The 23360-nt window shown below is 44.0% G+C and overlaps 1 protein-coding gene across 1 annotated transcript in view; it reads right to left on the minus strand.

The window, feature by feature from the left end:
• Positions 1-23360, minus strand: part of SEL1L3 (SEL1L family member 3) — a 98536-nt gene that overhangs the window by 57663 nt on the left and 17513 nt on the right. The window contains exons 3-9 of the mRNA XM_032400123.1: positions 16852-16978; positions 15099-15220; positions 14403-14518; positions 11789-11847; positions 3914-4046; positions 1936-2068; positions 260-400 (exon numbers count right to left, since the gene is read on the minus strand). Coding sequence (XP_032256014.1) covers positions 260-400; positions 1936-2068; positions 3914-4046; positions 11789-11847; positions 14403-14518; positions 15099-15220; positions 16852-16978 — 831 coding nt within the window. The remainder of the gene's footprint in view (positions 1-259; positions 401-1935; positions 2069-3913; positions 4047-11788; positions 11848-14402; positions 14519-15098; positions 15221-16851; positions 16979-23360) is intronic.

The following is a 23360-nucleotide window of genomic DNA, read 5'->3' on the forward strand; positions in this document are numbered from 1 at the left end:
AAACCAATCATTTGTGGCCTTGGCTTTAAAAGAATGGCTGGAAGTGATTCCTAAATTTGTTTTCGCATTTGGTGTCGGGAATGTGCACAGATACACAGAGAGTTGTGGCCATACAAGGGCAGAATTTAAATGTGAAGTTAACCTAGGACACTAGGGTGAAAAGTCACTTTGAGGTGTATGTGACTAAGAGGGGGAGCAGAACCGGAAAAGAGGGGGCCTTGCTAACCAGTGTCCAAACGTGAGACAAAGACACAGTTACCTGCCCACAAGCCCATGTCCAGCAAGGTCCGGAACAAGCTGGGGTGCCGGTCTCTCAGCTCCTTCTCCCAGGGGAAGGCTCTGCACGTGGAGGGTCTCCCGTACCTGAGCTTCAGGTCCAGGTAGGAGTTCCGGAGGTCACCTGCAGGCCAAGGGAAGCACAAGAGAGCCATCGCCTTAGGAGAGGGCAGGTCTCATCCTTCTAAATCCCTCCTCCCTAAGAGGAAGTAGAAATAAAAGGTCAGACTTAATGTTACTGAATGTTGGTTTGGGTCCATTAGGGATTTGAAATCGGCTCCGATATGTCTGCCTCGAGGTCACAAATTCAAAGCCATGTCCAAGGGAAATGTGCCAAAGTTGCTGATGGCCGTGGAATAATTCTACAGAATGAGCAGCTGGCCTCGGACTGTTCCCCAGGAGGCCAATATCTAGGCCATTTTGTTGGCAGTGTGAGTTGAGGAGCAAAGCACAAGGACCCCCAGGGAGGCAAGGCAGTGGGTGTTAGGAAAACCTTCCCATGCCACCAAACAGATCAGCGTGCAAGGATGGCCTTCCAACTCAGAGGATCTCTCCTGAAATTACATCAGTTATCCAAATCAGTTTCTTTCCTGTTTGGGATATTACTATTCCTATAGATCTTCCCCCTCTTCTGACAGCATCGTATTTTCTGGATGAGTCAGCTGTATCCGCGGCAGCTGGGGACCAGGATCGCCTGTTCTTAAATGACATTGCAAAAACACTGCATCTCCAGGCTTACCTATCACTGTGTCTACTCACTTCCTGAGACCGTGCTCTGTGGACCCTACCGGACTGAGGTGTGTCCCAGAGGCACCCATCCCGCACAGCCTGGAATGGGGAGGTTCAGCTCTGGAGAGCGTGCGATGTGTGGGCAGGACTGCCATACTCAATTCGCTTCTGCGGATGGCAAAGGCCCCACAGGAATTTCTCTTCCAGAAGGAACATATGTGACTAACTCTAGTGCCGCCGTATCCAGCAAGAAGACCTAAGCACAGAGAAATTTACAAGCGCTAGATCCAAGCCAGAATATTGGAAGACAGGCCAGGAACCGATTTTTATAATCAATGAACACCCTGGATGAGTGAAGGTTGCCCGGGCAAATATGAGCAGGCCTGAAAGCAGTCTATTTTGAAATTCATTCCTTCTGCTGGCTATTACTGGGGTCTTCCAGAAAGAATCAATTTCAAGGGATTAAAAAAATAAAACCAAGCCCCAAACGACAAAGTCACTGTTCTACATTTCTGAAAGCTACTAGGCAGATACTAATGGTCCAAGACAAAAGTGCACCGATGGGGAAACATTTCTAATGATTAATTTATTTTCCAATCCACTTTTATTTTCTTAGACTGGCCTAAGATCCCATTATGGATGGGAAGAATGCAATGCAAGGCTCAGCACGCTCTCATTTGTATTCTTAAAGGGAATCGCGCATGGTTGAAGCTAAGAGGCAGGTGTGGGGTTCCTGTTGGCCGTTGGTCTGGTTGGAATCCAGGTGGCACGTACACGGCCATCCGCCTCCATCTGTGGAGGGCTCCAGGTCATATCTGTTCCCGCTGCTCAAGTCATATTTATTCTATTTTAACCGTGTTAGAAAGAAGCCAAACATGTTGACACAAATACACAGAGCTAAAAATTGCCCTGCCGGAGCTCAGTACTTACATGCTTCCTGTCGCCCGCCCCCTTGCTGTACCGTGGATGTGTACACAAACACTATTTCTTGGACCTCGGCACACCTTTCATAATATAATTTGAGCTGTTCAGCAAGTTGCTTCTCAAGGAGGGGATTACCAATCTACAAGAAGGCAAGAAAATCAAATGAACAACAATTGTCATCAAGCTCCCATTGATACCTCTGAAGCTGCGTTCGGGTTGATTTCCTTCTCCCATTGGTATCACCAGCTGGCTCATCTGCACACAGACCATCCACTCCGGATTAGCCACGGGAGGGTATAATTCAAGGGCACACAAGCTCTGTCTGGTTCCCACTCACTGCTTTCCGCGGCACCTTCTCTGCAAAAGCTTCTTAAATGTCCGGATTTCCCAGAGACCAGGCCTCCACCCTCTTCTTTCCCCTCACCACGTGCTGTCCCTGGACAATGACGTTCATCTCTCCTTCAGTCCCCGAGAGGTGCCAAGTGCCAAGTTTCCCTGTGCTGTGCTGAGCCCTGCGAACCCTCCTCCCACTTTCGTCTGCTTGGCAGGCTCCTACTCGACCTCCAAGAGTCAGGTCCAAGGTCATTGCTTCAGGGCAGCTTCCTTAACAGCCTCCCCTCCCGTGTGTGCGGAGGCAGATGTTCCCACCTCAGCGACCCAAAACACTCGCATGTGAATTAGCACATGTACCACGTTCCTTCATGACTTCGGTGTTTAAGGCCCAGACGGGGAGCTTCGCGAGAACAGAGGCCTTATCTCAACTCGTTGGTTTTCAAAATGCAGGTTGTGACCCATTAGAGGGTCAAGAAATTATTTCGGCAGGTTGTAACCAGCACTGATTTATATATATATAAAATAGAACACAAAATAGCAGAGTGCATCTAACATGGGAAGGGCCTTATTCTTAGTAAAATCTTTGTTTTGGTTTCGTATTTTATACATATATATAATATATACATGTACGTGTATACGAGTGTGCATGTATACGTGTGCTCATGATGTTACATAGATTTCTTCTTTTCTTCCTTTTTTTTATCACATAGATTTCTGATGTGAATCACCTTCAAAAACAAGTTTGAGAGCGGCCGTCTTCATCATCGTGGACACCTCAGCACCAGCACAGGGCCTGACACATAGCTGGTGGTCTGGAAGTATTTGTTGCAAAAGGAATACATTAATTTCTTTGTTTTCTTCTTCATAGAGGTCTCTCTGTAGGGGCTCTGAGATGGACCCATGGATAGTAGGGCTCTGCATTGTTCTTCCTTTACTTTGCCTAATGACTCCTGCTTTCCCCAGAACAAATCCCGCAGGGTCACGGGAATGCACTAAGGTTCCTTGTTCAGGTATCTGGTGATCTCCCTACCAAGGCAGAAAAAGACACCTCTGTAAAGGTGGACAGTCCCTGTCTCCCTGCAGCAGCCTGGGGGGAGCTGGCCTGGAGAGCTGGACAAGCCCATCTGTAGGTAGGTTTTGGAGGCAAGGGTCACGGTGTAGTAGGTTCGGTCTTCCACAATGTCTACAAGTCCAGCCAACCCACCCCAGTGGGAGCCCAAGGCCTGCGTGTCTGAAGAGAGCAGCGAACAGAACCAAGATTTTCATTTGCTAGAGTGTCTCCTCTTCAGATACTTTAAATAATAGCACATAAAAGAAGCTCTATCAAATAACTAAGATTCTCTCTTTTCATTAGCTTAATCACTGGATAGGCAACAACCTGATAAAAATCTACTCTATAATTAAGCTAGTAGTTATTAAAACAGAGGAAGTAAATGGTTTCCATTTTATGAGTACTAAATGAACCAAACCTTAACAGAAATCTATTCTCGAGTTTGCTGGGGGAAAAGCCTCCATATTAATTACATTTGATGACAGAGCCAATGCGAGGTCCAGCGTGGGTAAATCTTTTGTTTACAAGAGGTTCCACATGCTGGAGCCACGCACCCATCACGCATGAACACCCAGTAGCTTCTCCATGCCCGGGGCTCACCTGTGCAGGGCGCAGAGTGTGGAGACGATGGTACTTCAGGGGTCCGAAAAACCCTTCAATGCCGGCCACATACCTGCTCCCTCCAATAATGAAGTATCCAGCAGTGTCATTATAATAGAAATCCTCTCTGAAGCTACAGAAGAATAAAGAGTTAAGAGAGCTCTTGGTCTGAACCAGATCTTTAAAAAAGAGGCTCTTTCATTGACCCTCCTTTCTTACACCCCCAAATTTCTTCAGTCCTTCACACTGAGTTCTAACAGATAAGACCATGGTGGGGTCAGACACACTTGGGCTAGGATCCCAACTCTGCTATTTTCCAGCTGTGTGACCTTGGACCTGTCCCTTACCTTCTCTGAGACCGAGTTTTCTCATTAGCAAATTAGTTCCTCAATAATTAGATTCTTAGGAGGATTCGTGAAATGTAAAGCCTTACACCCAGCAGAGTGCCGGGCCTCGTAAATCCTCGGTACCTGCCGGCTTTTGATATTGGTATAATTGTTTGGAATTGGAAACCTTTGGAATCACTAGTCTTAATTGGAAATGTTTTGCTCTAAAAGAAAAAAAAAAACCACCTTGTTGAATGGATACATTGACTGGATAGAAGGTGGCTGCGAAGAAAAACTAAGAACATATCTTATTAGATAAGAACCGAGGGATAATTCGGGGTGAGGAGGAAGAGGCTGAACACCAGAGCCTTGTACTGAAAGACTTGAAGGAACAGGAAGGAAAATGGAGGGAAAAATGGGCCACCACGAATAAAATGCACAAAGTTATTCCTTTCTGCATTGTTTATACTCACCAAAGACTGGACAACCCCAGGCATCTGTCAGGCAGGACTGGCCCAAAGCCGTCCAATGGACCCTAAATGTGAGTCTTTTTTTCATATATAGCTTAAAAAAGGGACAGAGGGCTCTGTGTACTGACCTGGAGAGATCTCTAATATATTAAGTGAAAAAAAGAAAAACAAAAGTGGAACGAAGAGCATATACTTCTTATCCAAGAAAGAGGAGAATGGATGGTTTTTTTTTTTTGTATTTGCATTTTAAAAACTCTAAGTATATACTCCAAGAAATTAATAATAGTATTTCCCCAGGGCATGGAGGGTAGGGGATGGAGTGGATAGGGGCAGAGGTAGGAGCAAGACATCTAACTGTACATCTTTTCATATCGTTTTGATTTTTTTAAACAGGCATATTTATTGCCTATTTAAAAACTAAAATAGGATAGGTGAACAAGGTGGGATCAGAGCCTACGAAGACAGCAGATTGGCGGGAGGGGGTCAAGACAAGCATCAAGTGAGAAGCCAGACAAAGAGGAAAGAGTCAGGGAAGGCAGAGGGCAGATGGAAGCAGACGGAAAGAAAACAAAATGTCAGGCAAGCCTCCAGGAGCCCAGCGAGTCACGAAAGCAATGGGCCAGGGTGATGCCAACAGGGACAGGGCAAGATACCAGCAGTTAGACCAGAGAAGCCAAGCAACCTGGGGTTATCCCAAGAGAGGGGATGTACTGGATGTTACCAAGGAACCCGAACCCTAGCAGGTGCGCCTGGCTGGAGAGGAAGATGAAAGGGAGAAGGAATGAGACTCTGACAACACCAACAGACGGCAGAAGTGAACGCTTAGAAATTAGCTTTACACGAATGCGGCTAAAATGGAAAAGGAGGGCTTCTTCTCCTGATATTTTTCTTTTCAGAATCTCAGGCTTGATGGTCCTTCCCTTTATTTTCCACTGGGACCACAAAGTTATTATCTCTGAGAGCTGTGAATTGATTTTGTTTTTCAAGACCGTAGAAAGACTTAACATTCCAGCCACCCTCACGACGATGTAATACCTGGCACTTGAGGGATACAAAACTTCTACAATAGAGAAGCTCTCTTAATGGAACTCGGCTCAACCAACTCACCAGCGCCCCTGCTGGCTATCCCTGCAACGTGCTGGATGCTCGCTGGCTGGCGCCTACTCTCAGGATCCTTAGTCTTCTCATTGTTTAAATAGAGATGAAAACAGTATGTACCGACAGGGCTGTTGTGAGGATTAAATAAACTAATATTTAAACAGGGCATTTAGAACAGTGCCTGGCACATGGTTGGCCCCATAACTGTTAACTACGGTTATAATTATTAACCTGATCCACTGCGGGATACCAGCAGTTAGACCAGAGAAGCCAAGCAACCTGGGGTTATCCTAAGTAAGAATAAGAAGTGTCTGTTCCCAAACCTGACAGTGCCAATTGTACGGTCATTGTAATTATACAATTTAATGAACTATTATGTCATTCAATAAAATATGGATCGGGAAGAAAGCGTTGTTCATTCTGTAACAATTAAGTGGAATATTTTGGGTTGACTCAGAAAAGAACGGTTGCTTAAAAAGTGTGGAATTAGGACAACGGTAAAAGATTCAAAAAAAAAGGAAGAAATCTAGACATATCTTGGCTTTGATAGTTTCACAAAGGTCTTTGTTTTCTTTCCATTTGTAAGAAACAAGAATTGGGTGCCGTTTATGCAAGAAAGACCTCAGGGAAGTCCAATCGGTAGATTTGGAACAAAGGAAAGGCCCTATCTGGAAAGATTGGTAGATGAATGTACTTTTCTGTTTTTTAATTAAAATAAAATGTTTATGGTAAATATCTTTTTAAATGGATCTTTGCTTTAACTGAATTTTTCAACTAATCATTAAATTACTTGGTCCCTATGGTACTGGATTGTAATTTTTGGGTTTTTTTTTTATCATTATCATAATATAACTGCAACATTGTGGTGTATAAGCAATATATATTTGGGGGCACGTGGGTGGCTCAGTTGGTTAAGCGTCCAACTCTTGATTTCGGCTCAGGTCACGATCTCGGGGTTGTGAGACTGAGCCCTGCATCGGGCTCTCCACTCAGTGTGAAGCCTGCTTCAGATTCTCTCTCTCTCTCCCCCTCTGCCCCTCCCTCCACGCATTCACACGCGTGTGCTTTCCCCCTTCTAAAATAAATAAATCTTAAAAAAAAAAAAAAGATGGGGCGTCTGGGTGGCTCAGTCGTTGAGCGTTTGCCTTCAGCTCAGGTCACAATCCCAGGGTCCTGGGATCGAGCCCCACATCGGGCTCTCTGCTCAGCAGAAAGCCTGCTTCTCCCTCTCCCACACCCCCTGCTTGTGTTCCCTCTCTCACTTTCTCTCTCTCTGTGTCAAATAAATAAATAGAAGCTTAAAAAAAAAAAAAAAGGAATATGTATTTGGTCTTTGTCCACAGTTCCTGGCTCACAATGCTTCCTAAACCCTTGGGACCTCCTAAGTGTTGAAAGTAGTAAAGACGTCTTTTGTTATATCAAACAAGGTGACTCCACCCAAAGGCGGGGGCTGGTTCCCTGGTGGACCAACGATGTGACTAGAGGATTGAAACTTTTAGTTCTACTCCCCAACCTCCAGGGAGGGGAGAAGGGCTGCAGGTTGAATCAGCCAATGGCCGATGTCTTAGTCAACCACGACTATGTAATGATGCCTCCATAAAAACCCTAAAGGACTGGCACGTCTGGGTGGCTCAGTCGGTTGAGCATCTGCTTTCTGCTCAGGTCACAATCCCAGGGTCCTGGGATTGAGTCCCCCATCAGGCTCCTTACTCAGGGGAGAGCCTGCTTCTCCCTTTGCCTGCCACTCCCTCCGCTTGTGCTCTCTCTCTCTCTCTGACAAATAAATAAAATAAAATCTTAAAAATGAAAACAACCTTGAAGGACTGGGGGAGAGCCTCAAAGTTGGTGACCACAGGGAGGCTGGGGAGAGCGGCACACCTGGAGAGGGCATGGGAGCTCTGTGCCCTTTTCCCAGCCGTCACCCCATGTCTCTTCACCTGGCTGTTGATTACTATCCTATATCAGATCCTTTAATAAACGGGTAAATGTAAGTAAGTACTTCCCTGAGTTCTGGGAGCTGCTCTAGCAAATCAAAAGAACCTAAGGAGGAGGTCCCTGGAACCTCTAATCTCCAGTCTGGGGCTTGCCACTGGCGTCTGAAGTGGGGGTGGGGGTCATCTTGTAGGACTGACCCTTCCCCTGTGGCATCTGATACTATCTCTGGGAAGACAGTGGTGGAGTTGAGTTGAATTCTTGGACACCCTGCTGGTGTCTCAGAATTGCTTGGTGTGGGTAGGAGGGAAGCCCTCCCCCATCTTGGAATTGGGTCTGGGAACCCAAAAGGAACAGCTAAGTAGGAAATCTTTCCAGCCTGCTCTCCATCCACCTCGGAGCCTCTACATTTTTCTCCTCTTAAATCCCCTCCGTGGCTGCACAGATTGCAAGCGCTTCCTTGTACTGTGTGTGCCCTGTTTGATGGTCATCAATTTCACGGACATAAAAGCTGAGCTAGACAGTTCCAAAGCCTAGGCCGTCACTTTTGGAAACCTCAGACACACTGGCAAACTATCTTTACTCTTATCTGGACATAGGAGACCGCCTCGGTTTATAACTGCCAAGCTCCGGCAGCCTGAACAAACCTCCGACGTCGTTAAATAAGTCTCACTCAGAATTAGAAAACAGCCCCAGCTCGACAGTTCTTTAGTAGGGAAACTTAGAGCTTCAAATTAGCCATCCCTCTCCCCGCTTAGAGTAATTATCATCTCAAATGTCCCTTCTTTGGGACCTGCTGTAAATTCTGACCCCCTTGAGTATCCTCTGAAACTATCCTATTCGATTCCTTTCCAGAAATCACAATTTGTAATTTTATATTTATTTATGAATTTAAGATCTGTCTCCCCCACTGATCTTTCTTTCTTTCTTTCTTTCTTTCTTTCTTTCTTTCTTCTTTCTTTCTTTCTTCTTCCTGAAGGTAGGGACTGACTGTATTCTCTTCATTCATCATTTTATTCCCAGAATCCGGCACTGTGTCAGGTGCATGGTAGAGGTATTGGATGAATGGGTGTATATTGGATAAATGAATGAAGGATAAACACTGTACAGGCCTGAAGTTGTTACCTGTCACCCAAGGTCACTGACAGCCTTTCATCTGTGTGGAGCACTGCACTTCTGAGCACTTATTTACTGATCTTTCCACACTACCTTGATGGGACAGCATTATGTTTACATGACAACAAGGAGTAAAAAAGAATGCCTATAACCATCTGAAATATCTGGTGTTTCGTTCACTGGGTTGGCCCACTCTAAGATCTCTCTGATGGATGAGATTCCAAATATCTAACCACAGGAATCCCAGGTAAGCCCGACATTAAATCTTCAGTTCTTCTATTGATGGGTGAGGTCCCAGGAGTACAGGAACGGCAGCTGAGAAGGTGGCCAGGGACACTCCTGGGTCTGGGGACTGCCTCTATTATGAGGTCAGGGACCATTTCAGTGTTTGTTTGTTTGTTTTTAAGATTTTATTTATTTATTTGACAGAGAGAGACACAGCAAGAGAAAGAACACAAGCAGGGGGAGTGGGAGAGGGAGATGCGGGTTTCCCGCGGAGCAGGGAGCCAATGCAGGGCTTGATCCCAGGACCCCAGGACCGTGACTTGAGCCGAAGGCAGACGCTTAATGACTGAGCCACCCAGGTGCCCCCATTTCAATGTTTTATGTGGAATGTCGAATCGGTCTGTACCTGAAAATCAGTCCTCCTTTCCGGAATCTTATATGATCACACGGATTCTGTATTTACTTAAAACTTTTATTTTTTGTTCATTGTATATTCCTTACATTAATTTTTATTTCTTACAATATTATATTAAATGTCATTTATCATGATTACTGTTAGGAGTTCAATTGTGTCATTCCCCCCACCGCAGATTCATACGTTGAAGTCTGAACGCCCAGACTTTCAGAATGTGACCTTATTTGGAAAGAGGACCATTGCAGATGTAATTAGTTGAGATGAGGCCATACTAGCAGAATGGGCCCTCAATCCAGTATGACTGGTGTCCTCACAGAAGGGGAAATATGAAGGACACACACAGTAACAGGGAAAATGCCGCGAAGACTGGGGCCCCGCCACCACAGTCCCGAAGCTGTCAGAAGCTGGAGAGAGGCCTGGCAGGCTCAGAGCCTAGACCAGCTCTTTCCCCAGACCTTTCAGAGAAAGCACGGCCCTGCTGACACTTGACCTTGGACCTCTAGCTTCTAGAAATGTAAGACAATAATTTTCAGTTGTTTAAGCCACTCAGCTTGGGCTGCTTTGTTCCAGCAACACTAGCAAACTAATAAAATTACTGTGTTTTTTGGCACCTCCTTAAATTTTATGTGGAAGGCATAGGTCTCTCTCTCTGCATCCCAGGCGCAGGCCTGGATCACCCTGTGATCTCTCCATCTGCAATTCACTCGTGCCAGCATCTAGGTCACTGGGATGTATGGTGAAAGGAAGCTTTTACACAGAGAATGAAAAAAGCCTATGAAAGCAGTCTTCTGTCAAAAACTTCCTGGGCTCAGGGTTGGGCATCCAGAGAGAAAGGAGAAGGTACTATTCCAGACTTCGCATCCCCAAAACGCAAACCCTCGATCTCTGGGGCCCACTGTGCAGAGCGGGGCCCCGGACAAGACTCCCAAAGGAGCCACACATCATCGGTTTCTCCAAGCTCCCAGGCCTCTCTTATTCCTGAACTCTGTTCTACAACAAAACTCATGTCCGTTGAATGCTTTCTGACTGGTCTAAGTCCACGTGGCCCCCTTTCAGACTTCCCCTCTGTTCTCAGGCCCCAGCCTCTCTGTCCCCATACAGCTGTTAACATCACCCCTGACCTTCTCTTTGCAGGCTAAAGAATAACACCTCTTTAGCCTTTCCTTATAACTGCAATCTTTTAATCTGGCCCTGAAAATAAGAATTGTTCTATGTGTCCAGAGCCTGAAGGCCATCAGTTTGACTTAAATGTAAACCGGGATGGTGGGAGGGGAGGGTCTGGGGCGGGGGGAGAGAGAAAAGCAGGGTGTATGCCCCGCTCCGTTCCCTTGTCTCTATCTCTCCTGGTGTTCCTTTCTTCAATAACTGGTTTCCAAGAAAATCTGGCTTGTGTGAGGAGTCTGAGTGAACGAGCCTGTTCGGAGAGACAGTTTCCTGCTTGCTGTAGTAAAGTAGCTACATGAGCCCCCCGCCCCCAGCCAAAGTGCCTGATACATTTTTTTAAATTATCCAGACAAAGCTGGTATGTGTGTATTATACATGCATACATAAATTATACATATAAAGCTGGTAGTTTTTGTTTCTGTTTTTTTACATTTATTCTTAAGTGTTTGAGTGTGTGTGTGTGTATATATATATATATATATATATATAAAATCTAGCCATGTTGAGGTATTCCGAGTTCCCAAAGGAGACTGCCCCACGGTTCTGCCCCTAGAAACCCCGCTATTAGACAGGGGTGTAGGGGCAAACGTAAAAATTATGAAACACAAGGCAAAGGACCCAGTTCTCAGTTTCTGTAACTCTTGTGGAGAATGGTTACACGAGGATGAAAAGTTACACCAATAGCAATAGTTGCATGCATTTCAAATTTAGATTATAAACATAAATATGAAGACTGTCTGCTTTTATGTTTTATACTAGGCCAAAGTTACCAACCATTCTCAATAAGCAACATTAATATGTTGATTTGTTTTTCAGAATCCTTCATAGAAGATAATTTTCAAAGAAAATGAATTATCAAGTGCCATGAAAGGAAGGATTTACAATGAGATCTGGAGAGAGGAATAGTTTCTCTTCTTAGAAAAAAATGTTGTGGGGAAAGAGAGGGGAGTTTGCGGATGGAAAACAAAAAAAGTGCGAAGACTGAGCTTTAGGGCAGACTAGACACAGTCCATGCTCGAAAGCTGAATAAGGGGGTGTGGGAAGAACATTAGGGTTGAGGGCTAACGTATGACGATTTCTTAATCCTTATCCAACATCATGTTGAATAAAAAGAAAATATCGCACTTACCTAATGGTCTGATTATGGTAGCTTTTCAAATCCTGTCCAATGCTGGTGGTGACTACGATCTGTGTGGGAGAAATACACAAGATCAATTATGCCCCAACACCTCACATCATAAATACAGTCCTAGGTATAAATTACTCATAAAATGGGCTACGTAGCCTCTCACCTGATCCATTTCTGCAGAAATAAAAGTAATACTTTACTAGCCCTGTGTATATTTTAAGATTAAAGAAATTTAATTTCTCCAAATGACTTCACATGGTAACCATAGCCATCATGCAGTTTCCCCCAGTGGGGTTCAGATATTTCCAAGCTATAAGCCACAGCTTTGCTTGGTGTACTTGTGCTCAAAATTTTGTTGCATAGGAAGAGAAGGAAATGCATAAGATACTATAAGAGGTTTATGAAATTTTACTTTGATTCCATGAGAGCCTTCGGGGGAGAAACAAGTTGGTGCTGAGCGTTCTCCACGCACTGCTGCTCCCTACTCTCTTTCCCTAAGCATGGAGAATCATCATTGTCTTTTCAACAGTGACAATGTTTTTGTTGATAATGTTGTTAGCTGTCACGCATTCTTCTCGTGTCTCGGATGGCTACTACAACATAAGCCCCTGGAGCTAAGGGGCTCCTTCTCCCCCCACCCCCCCACCCCCAGTGCTAGCACTGAGCAAGGGTTTAGAAAATATGCGCTGAGCTAACGAGGGTCTCAAAGGTGTGGCTACAACACTGTCTATGAGAGGCAAACTAACACAAAAACCAACCCAATTCATCTGTATGCAACATGTTGGCTTAGAGAAGAAAATGACTCCAATCAGTTGTTTCTCTAAACCAGCCACTGGCTTTAGGTCACTTGTCCATTTAGTCAAAGCAGTGAGTACGGTAGTCCCACCACAGAGGCGGATGTCATGTGGAAAAACAATAATACGGTTTTAGGGACCTATAGATATATTAGGAAGACGAGATAGGATGGAAAGAAAGTAGGACAAAAGGGAAAAGTCTACCAAACAACAATAACAACAACAACAAAAACCCAACCCTACTTCTTTTTTCTTTCCATCCAATCTGGTCTTTTTAATCCTTACCCCAACGTACTCTGCTAAATTAAATTCATCTCCTTAATTAAAGGACTACTTTGATTAACTCTGTTCTGGCTCGAAAATCTTCCATGACACCCGGCCACCTTGCAAACAGAAATCCAGATTCCTTGATAGTCAAGATTGTCCACATGCTACCCCTAAAGACATTTTGTTTCTTCTATTAGTTTTCTACAGTCTACAAATTTCCACTCCAACCTGGTTTATCTGCTAACCCCCAGTGATGTGCTAAAATGTTCCCTCGTCTCCTCTCCCTCTCAATTCCACCCAATCCGTAGGAACCTTCCCTGTGAAACCTTCCCCGAGCATCCCAGCATGAAGTGCTACCTCTCTTCCCCGAGTCAATATGAATCATTTGGTAATTAAGCTCTCCTTAGGACATCCTGTCACCTGCGTAATGCTTCTCCCATAAATAGTCGATAAGCTCCATGAGCAAAGAGCCTTGCATACATAAGGTGCAAACTAAATCTGTGATTTGCTCTGATGGTTTGATACCCGCTTAAGTGACACAGAGTACTGAGCTGACCTTCACCTTCACCTCAGGAGCAAGCAGCAACCAAGCTGTAATGCCATAATAATCCTTATATAAGTGGGAAGCTGGACAACAGACCACAGCTAGGTCACCTCACATTGTTAAGGAAACCAACAAACATACAAAAAAATCCCAGCTAACCTTTTACAGACTTTTCTTAGGGAGGCAACAAGGACTGACCTGATTTCTTTTCTCTCCAGGAAAAGGAAATGCGATAAACATAAACACCAAGGGAAGCCTGTGTCTTATCTAATACATAAGACAAACAACAGGTCTCTTCCACTTTTGTTACCGGAAAATCACAAATCAATAAGAAAAGCTGATGAGGAAGTAAAGTAACAAGAAAAAACGTAGCACGTTGGCATCAAATATATCGAGAAACGGAATGGTCTTCAATTATAACAACAGATTTGCCATAATCCATAAAATCTGCATTATGAGAGTTTGAAGCAGTTATGTGCTATGTTTTATAGTACAAAGCAGATAAATCCCCTCTGTCCCACCAGAATGATCACTTAGGTTTGTTGGTTATTATTTGCTTAATGCCAAACGTCAGCAATTGTGTAACTGCCAAGAACAGTCAAACCATTTCTTGGCTGAACTAGCCAATAAATTTCCGGTAAAAAAAAAAAAAAAGTCATAGATCTGATAACACTGTATAAACATGACCGATGCTGTTTTAACATTTATCTCCACAAAGCTATCTCCCCTAGGGGAGAAAAACAACGGAATTGCTCAGATAATTGTGGACATAGAGCAGGCTATATTATTTACTCATTCACAGTATGGTCGAAAGAAGCACTTTAGAAGTTAATTAAATGGGATGGGATTCTCATGATTTAAACTTCCATCTATAAACGTTTGCTCGAAGAAGTGTAGAGTTGTAAAGAGTTTATCATTTACCACACGTTTGCTCTTGCAGGCGCCCTTGCTCCCCGCCTTTACTGCAACACCTAACATGGAGGGACTCACGGAGCGAGCGCACAGATACCTGGCCTCCGTTAAAAGAGATATCCAGTCGAAACCACTCCTTCAGAGGCATGGTGAATTTCGTTTTCACAGCAAGGTCTTCTCCTTTGACGAGATGCATTTGGATATGCAAGTGGCCTACAAGGAAAATTAAAGCTCGTGAAAAACGACAAAAAAATACTGAGGACGGGGGCGCCTGGGTGGCTCAGTCGTTAAGCGTCTGCCTTCGGCTCAGGTCATGATCCCAGGGTCCTGGGATCGAGCCCTGCATCGGGCTCCCCGCTCCACGGGAAGCCTGCTTCTCCCTCTCCCAATCTCCCTGCTTGTGTTCCCTCTCTCGCTGTCTCTCTCTCTGTGTCAAATAAATAAATAAAATCTTAAAAAAAAAAAAAAATACTGAGGACGGCATGAAGTGACTGCACCTTTCTGACAATTGTCCTAAGGAGCTCTCCGACCAGAACGTGTGCCTTCTCCCTACAAACAAGAAAAAAGCAAGCAAAAGAACGCACAAGTGGGTTCCTTCCTAAAGAAGACATGTGTTTTAAGCTTCCAGGGGAAAAAAAAAAGAAAAAAGAAAAGTTGAAAAGAATCCGCATTTAAAAATCATTGCTCTCACTGAACTGCCACGTTGACGGTATCTTTCTTAATTCCAGACATATCTGCCAAGGGAGCACAAGAAAACTACCATATCATTTTAAAGGTTCCGTTTCATACTTACCCTCTTCAGTGAGAAATACAGATGGTGTGCCGTACATCTCATTAGAATCAACAAAGTACAGAATCCCACAGAGATTGGCCTTGCAATAATGGAGTAAATAAAGCCACAATGAAACAGTAAACCTACAAGAGTGAGGAGAAAGAAAAAAATCTGCAGATTGATATCATCCAAGAACAGATAATTATAGTCAACAATGACCAAGTAAATTGCTTTCTTTCCAATGAAGGGATGAATTTGCCTTCATGTTCATCATGGGAGATCAGCTTGCAAAGCTTGATTTTTGAGACAAAGGAGGTAGTTACAGTAACTGTGAAAGACAGGAGTTAAGAATCATTGTACAAAACTAGCAGACATTGTACCTTGCACCAAAAACTCTGTTTCTGTGCCTCTTGGAGAATCTCACATGCCTGCCATTTGAATTCTTGATTAAGGTTTAGAAAGCCAGACATAAAATAAAAATCTGGATTTTAATAAGAGGTGATTTGATAAGAAGCTATTCTAATTTCAATGATTAAAAGAAAAAAAACATAATTAGGGCTTTTTGAGCAATTTTGTTTCCTTCCAAGATAAAAGCCTTAAGGTAGAAAAGTGTCGTAATCTGTAAATGGCATTGCTATATGTTAATTGGGACACGTAGATACTATTTTAATGCACACATTAGGTTGTTCAGGATCACAGTTCCGTCTGACCCATATGGAACAACTAATCTAATTGTTCCATTTCTGGACCGGGGCTATTTTAGTCGAAAAAAGTATTGTACATCTGTGATTTGTGGGCTGAGAATAAAATAACAGTAGTCAACTAGGACACATTTAGCCAAGATGTGAGATCCATCCATCACTCAGCAAATATTTGCTGAACGCTTGCTTGATGCCACCCATTGTGTTAGTGACCAGCAGTTCCAAGATGGGGAACTGGGAGTAACTGCATTTCGCAGGTCAAACAGGAATCAAGGTCAAAACAAATGTGCCGAGTTCTCGCCATGACTCCAGTAAGCAATTCACAGTTTGGGTTAACGTGGCCGTGGCCCCGAGCTCTTTGGGGAGATACCCAAACAAGTCCTTTAGAATCTTCTGGGCTTTCTAATCTGGCCTCAGAATCAGTTGGTGAGATATGCAAACAGATGGTGTCACACAGCTCCCTCCTGACCCACCCAGCTGAGCAAGCTCATGAAGATAAGTTATTACAAGGAAGCTTAGCAAGAACATACGCTCAGTAAAGTGAGTCAAGATCTTTCTACAGCCAGCAGCATGGGAAGAATTAAATCACTCTGCTAAATCCATCCAGTTTGAGGTGAACCAGGAACTGTTTTCAGCATCTTCAATTCAGCAGAAGGAAAAAAATATATCTGGGTTTTGCTGAAATCAATGGAGGAGATCAGAAGTTGTGAGATTTCAAGCAGCTCATCCAATCTTTCAAGACTGAAAAAGCAAAGCAAAAGCAGCGGTGTGCGCTGGCTACGGCTGGCTGCACCCCAAAGCTTGCAAGGCCTCAGGCTCCCACACCTTGCTCCCCTGCTCGTGACATTCCTGGGACCAGCACAGAAAGTCCAAGGCAAACTGAGGACTGCTAATGGCAAGAATAATTCGAGAACGCTTTGGACCACAAATTCTGTCTAAGCGGAGTGGATCTCCACATTTTCCCGTAGCATATCACCATGGTGTGTCCTCCTAAGGGATTCCACGAGCCTGTCCTGGTCTTCAGATTAAACAGAGTACTGCCCCACCAGCCCCTGTCATCTGCCCATTCTTACACTGGGTAATCTATCCGCTGGCGTCGGGTGGCCTCCAGCTCTCGGTTGTGAAACCTTGGGAACTTCTTCACAATGCCTGTGTTTTCTCCACTGGAGGCATAGAGAAAGCCCAGGAGGGTGACCACATCTGCGAACAGCAAGAACATCTGCCTTTCAATTATCTCCAGAAAAGCACTGCTTCCCCAATCACGTTCTTCCTGGAACCCTCTCCCCAGCTCCAATCAAACAGTTACAAGAAAGCGTCTGAAAATATCAGCAAACGTTTATTGAACACCGATTATATGCTGGGTGCCTGCTAAGCCCTTTACAGAGAGCTGTCTCAATTTGTGTTCACAGCAACCCCGTAAAAGAGATTGTAGTATGAGTCCCAATCTATAGATGAAAAGTCCGAGGCATAGAGGTAAGATAACTCACCTAAGGTCACAGCTAATAAGAGGTAGAGCCAGATTTGATATTCAGGCTCAGGTTCTAGGTTCTTAACCATTTCACCTGCTGCCCTCCCAGTGCTAAGGAAAACATTTGGAATTTGTGCGACAATAGTAACAGTTATCACGTGAGTAGCCCTGGATCCCATCCACACTGCTGTGAATAGGCCTATATCTCATTTAGCTAGCTAGCTACCTACAGAGATTCATTTAATCCTCATTATTATCCCCATTCTGCAGATGAGGAAATGGAGGCACAGCTGCCCAAATGGTAGCTAACGTTGATATAACACAGAATGTGCCATGTGCTAAGCATACCATTCCAGGAGCGATCTCATTTAATTTCACAACTGTCTATCAAACGGGTGTTATTATTATGCCTATTCAACAAATGAGAAAACTGAGCCCTAGAGAGGACTGCATAGTAAGAGGTGGAGCTGGGACTCAAACTCAGGCAGTTTGGTTTCAGAATCCATGCTCTTAGAAGTGCACAGGTTTTTTTCTTCTGTGCAGACTTTCCAATACACTCCACACATTACTCTAAGCAAAAATGACCTACCAAACCCCTTAAAACTAGGGAGCCTTTCTCTTTATTTTGCAAATGCGGGAGAATTCTGTGGCTCTAGAGAAGATGGGGTGTCCTTAACAAGTCTTAAAAGGAGAACTGCGTTATCTCATCTATATTTAATACCTACTGCTTTAAACGAGGCCACAATAATTTTTTTTATTTTCCATACCCATCCCTCCCTTGGAAGGAAAAAAAAAAATCACTGAATTCAACTGAAGAATAAAGAACTCTTTTCTCTTTCTTAAAATGCTCTTATGTCTGTGATTAAATGCTGGAAATCATCTATTTTGCTGGGCTTCCTGGAAAGGGAAGAGTTAACTTCTGAGCAAGTCATCAAATGCCTCTATTGGTACAAATTATGGGAGCCTCAGCCTGGGCTATTGGAGACCCCAGCTCTCATTCCGCAATGGAGAGAAGTATCTTATTATAGAGAGACAGGTACCTCTGGTTCATTAAAACTTAGAAATCACAAGAGCAAAGTGTTCATAATCTCAGACCCCTATCAGTATATCTAATAGAATTAAATAATATAGAGCCAAATTGTCCCCAGTGTCCACAAATCTCCCTGTTTGGTGAGAGGTAGAGAGGCATTTGAAGACTCAGAAGGATAGAGTTATCAATTCCAACAGAAACAATGCAAACTTTTTTTTTTCTTAACAACTTGACCTCAATTTGGGGACACTAGTCTTGCTGGTCTATTATAGGGATGGGTAGGGGGATTGGAAATGGAAATACTGCAAGGGTGTCTTTGGAATCCAGGGAGAAAATCGCCAAGCGGTTGCTGTCAGCCCAACCTTGGTTTGGCTTCCACTGTGTGGAGTGGAACATAAAAGACCAGATGGCCACGTTAGCCCCCAGGATGCCTTCTGCTGGTGATTGCTGTTGAGTTACCTAGTGTGCAGTAGAAACATTTATCAAAAGGAGCAGGATTTGATTCTGTCCAACCTGACTCCAGTAAAAGGAGGCTTCATAAAGAGGTTTCCAAAGTGAAAGGAGTTAAAAGTCAATGCTGATGAGCCTCTCCTTTATCCAGGGATCAAAGTAAAGTGGGTTGAGCAGGAGAACTTGCAGCAAAAGATGTGGAAGGAAAAAAAGTCTAAGACCAAAAGATCTAAAATAAATTTTACAAAAACACATACCTTTTGTACCCAACAAAACCAAAGCGATAGCGGCTTTCTTGTAAAATCTGCAGCTTCAATAGTTCTATGATTTGGAGTTCTACTGCAATTTTTCCTTCAGTATAATATTGCCTTCCCATTTACTTAGAAATAATAAGAATGAAATTTCGGAGCCCGAAAAGGATGTTAGAATTCAGCTAGCCCAGGATAACACACAGGCTTGTTTTCTATTAAGTGATTGTGGCTGCTTAGAGCACCATGCTTGATTAGCAATGGCTGTCATGGACACTAGAATGGGGGGTAACAGCACCAGTATCATTCTCCATGAAAAAATTTACAGGTAGGAGAACTTAAGTCCAAAGTGGTTAAGAGACTTGCCCAGTTTCCTCTAAAATGTAAGTCCCAAGAGAACAGGGACATTACCTCAATCATTAGCCCATCCCTAGAGCCCAGAACAGTGCCCAACACTTGACAGAAGCTCCATAAATACTGAGGGAATGAATGAATGAATGAATGAATGAACGAACAAATGAATGAACAAACAAATGGGCACAGTATGGCCAAGTCAGGATCTGAACCTGCCTCTCTCTTGCTCAACTCTTTTCACAGTTCTGTAATGTGTCCTATGCTGCCCAAATCAGATCACAGTCTCTCTTCCTTCAGACCCTTCCCCCAAATCCATTTCTCTGGCTGATCTTGAATGAAGAAGTTAGGTAGGAAAAAGGCATCATTACAACAAACATAAAATACCAGGAAGGCAGTTCAGATTTAGAACCCACCACCTTGACTGTTTTGCTTGTTTTATTTCCTCAAATTTTAGAGCAAGAAGAGGCATTAGATTTTGTATGGCAAAAACTCCTTCATTTGGAGACAAGAAAAATGTGTTTCACCAAAGGTTGCATGGTTAATAAGAGATTCAGGTATGACTCAAAGCTGGTCTCCCGCTATAAACCAATGGACTTCTTATTAAACCACATCACATCTCACAGGTCTTCCCAAAGAGATGGGTGCTGCCTTGACCCTCCAGGACCCCACCCCCACTACCTATCCAGGCTCTCCTTCAGGGTAGAGCTTGGCCCAGCAAGGGCCTCCTGGACCATCCTGCTTCAGCACAATGGCTAGCGCCTACAGAGCCTGACCAGGAGACCCTGTCTAATATTGGTTGTTAAGTACTTTGAACATCACCTCCGAGCAGGGTGGCTGGGGTCGGTCATGTAGCCCATTCTCCAGGTCAGCAGAGTGATCAGAGCCCTGACATGGATACCTGCTCTGGACACAGTCCCACGTCCATGTAACAAAACCCTACTCGGGACGTGCTTCAAACACAACCACAATGGTGCACCTGAGACCTCAGCCCATTTGTGGAGAAGAGATAGTCTTGAGGCAAAAAGTAACTGACTATAAGTCTGTAAGTGGAAACAGGAGGAAAAGAAGCTAAGATGTTCCAACCTGGAGAAGGAAAGCTAGAGTGCAGGTAACTCAACAGTGGTTTCCAAATGTAAGACATTAAAAGGCAGGAGTGTTCAGGTGTTTCATTTTCTTTAAAACCAAAGCCTGAGAACTAAAACTCAATTTTCTAGCAAGTATGATTTAGGTCAGAACTTCCCCCAAAGGATACCAGGCAGTGAAGTGGGCGAGTAAGGAAGTTAGTGGAATATTCAATAGTAGGAGTGCTAAGAATAAAATAAATTTCACTCCCAGGAATTTATCCTGTGAACATACTTGTAGGTGTGTACAAAGATACGTGTGCAGGGATGTTCGGTGAAACCTTGTTGCTAATAGTAAAAGACTAGAAATGACCTGCATGACCATCAGCAGGGGACAGGTGAAATAAATTATGGGCTGTCCGGCAACAGGATGCTAAGCAGCTACTGAAAAGAATGAGGTCGTGTAGCATACACTGCTATAGAAAAATCTCTGTCGTATTGTTAATGAATGCGGGCCAGAGTTTATAGTTTATAGTGTCTTCCCATGTGTGTGTGAAGAGAGGGGCTCTCAACTTAAGGCTTATAGGAGCAAAGAACATTTCTGGAAAGAGACACAAGAAACTAGTGTGAGTGAGTTTGCCTCTAGGAAAAGCACAAGAACACAGGGTGGGTGGGAGCTCGCTCTTCCTCCAATCCCTTTTACACTATATGAATTTCTTTTACCAGGTACATGTATTCCTTTTTAGGCTAAAAAAGCAGAGAACAAAGTCTGAGCACTCCCGTGCAGGCCGGGAGCTGGGGCCAGCCACATTCAGAGGCCTCCCCGCCCTGGGCCTCTGCGGCTATTCAATCTGCTTCAAAGAGGCAAAGTCCAGTGGGTGAGGAAAACAGGATGATTCACATCAGTAAAAATTCAACTTAAAAAAAGAGTATTCCTTTCTAATTTAAAACCTGGGTTAGGGCTGTATTAGCATATTTCAGAGAGGCGGCATAGCAAAGCTTGGACTCCCGTGAAACAAGCTGAGCCTTGGTTTTTCTCCCCTGAAAAGAAAGGATGAGAATAATACTCTTTCCCATAAGACTATTACGAGGATTAAATGAGACAATGTGCACGGAAAAAGTGTTCTGAAAATCATAAAGGGCCACGCAGATGCGAGGCATTAATTGGTGTTATTACTGAGAAATTCAGACCACCGTGATTAACTGGAGGGAAAAAAAGAACTAAGTCTCTCTCTCTCTCTCTTTTAATAAAAGTGCCAAATCTATAGTTCTCATAGTTAGAAACAGTATCATCATGTCATTGACTTAAATAGCCTCACTGAATCAACTGGTATTTTCACAGAGACAGGTAAAGCCTGGCTCCCCTGACTTAGCCCTTCCATGACTTTGTTGTAATGGAATTTTGTTATAAGAAATCATACTTCTAATCCATTGGATCTGAAGATGAGAATGGATTTTTGGTGAAAGGAAGAGAGAGTGGGAAAGAAGGAAGCTGCCGTGTTCCCCAGTTTCTGAAGTAAGCGGCAAGATCAGAAAAATGTTCGTATAGATGGACAGCAGGCCAGAATGTTTAATACACTTCAGCATGGCATTTCAGAGTCTTCAAAGTGTGGCCCCCAACCCGCTTTTCCAGTCTAATTTCCTGAATCATCCAACTCACACCTGAGATTCTACCTGGGTGCACAAACACAGAGCATGAAGCTGCTACTCTGTATTTCCACCCTGTGGTGGACACTGGCAATCGATCCGCCCGCCCCTCTTTCTCACTAGGCACAGACTCAGCCTCAGAATCCTTCTCAACACCATGCTCTAGGTGGCCACCCCCAAGCCCGCTGAGCTGGCGTGCAAGATGAAACCTATTTGCCACTCCTCCCATCGAGAGATGCAGGCTCATCGCCCTTCTGCCACGAGGCTCCATTTTCTTCTCGGTACGATCTGGTTCATGCTTTCCCTTCTGCCTGGATGCCCTTCCCCTACTCCTTTTCTGACTATGAGAACTCTACTCCTCCTTCAACTCTCTGTTCAAAAGTCAGCTCCTCTGTGAAAAAAGCAAAGCTCTTGGGGCACCTGGGTGGCTCAGGCGTTAAGCGTCTGCCTTCGGTTCAGGTCATGATCCCAGGGTCCTGGGATCGAGTCCAGCATCAGGCTCCCTGCTCCGTGGGGAGCCTGCTTCTCCCTCTCCCACTCCCCCTGCTTGTGTTCCCTCTGTTGCTGTGTCTCTCTCTGTCAAATAAATAAATAAAATCTTTAAAAAAAAAAACAAAAAGAAAAAAGCAAAGCTCTGAACATATAAGGACTGCTCAGCAACTTTTTTCAATGAATGAATGACCTTAAATAAATAAATAAATACATACATACATAGCTTCATGACATCCCTCAGCAGTACAGGCTAATAGTTACATGTGGGGTTTGGGAACCAAACTACCTGGGTTCAAATCTCAGCTCTATCATGAAGAACCGTGTGACCTTAGACAAGTCTTTGAGTCAGTTTCCTCCTCTGTAAATATGACAGTAAGATGCTGGGCAGATTAAATGAGATACATAGAGCACTTAGCACAATGCCTAACACATAGTGAGTACTCAGTAACAGAAAGTAGCTGTTACTATTGGAAGCTGTTTTTTCCCTCCCCCTTAAGCAACTAAGACAGAGGGGACCAGGTCTGCATCTTCTAGCCTCCAGACTTAATAAAGAAATTGATACATAGTAGGTGCTCAATGTTCTTTGCTTAGTTGACTTGAACATGATACACATTGTATGGGGAGACGGGTACCAACAGAGGGCTAGAGAAGGCCAGAAGGTAGAGAGTTAATTTCTGATTGTGGGAATGAGAAAGGAAAGAAAGAAAGGAAAGGAGAGGAGAGGAAAGGAAAGGAAAAGAGAAAGGAAAGGAAAGGAAAAGAAGAAAGGAAAGGAAAGGAAAGGAAAGGAAAGGAAAGGAAAGGAAAGGAAAGGAAAGGAAAGGAAAGGAAA

This window comes from Phoca vitulina, unplaced genomic scaffold (assembly GCF_004348235.1).
Source record: "Phoca vitulina isolate PV1807 unplaced genomic scaffold, GSC_HSeal_1.0 scaffold3, whole genome shotgun sequence".
Classification (NCBI taxonomy): Eukaryota; Metazoa; Chordata; class Mammalia; order Carnivora; family Phocidae; genus Phoca; species Phoca vitulina.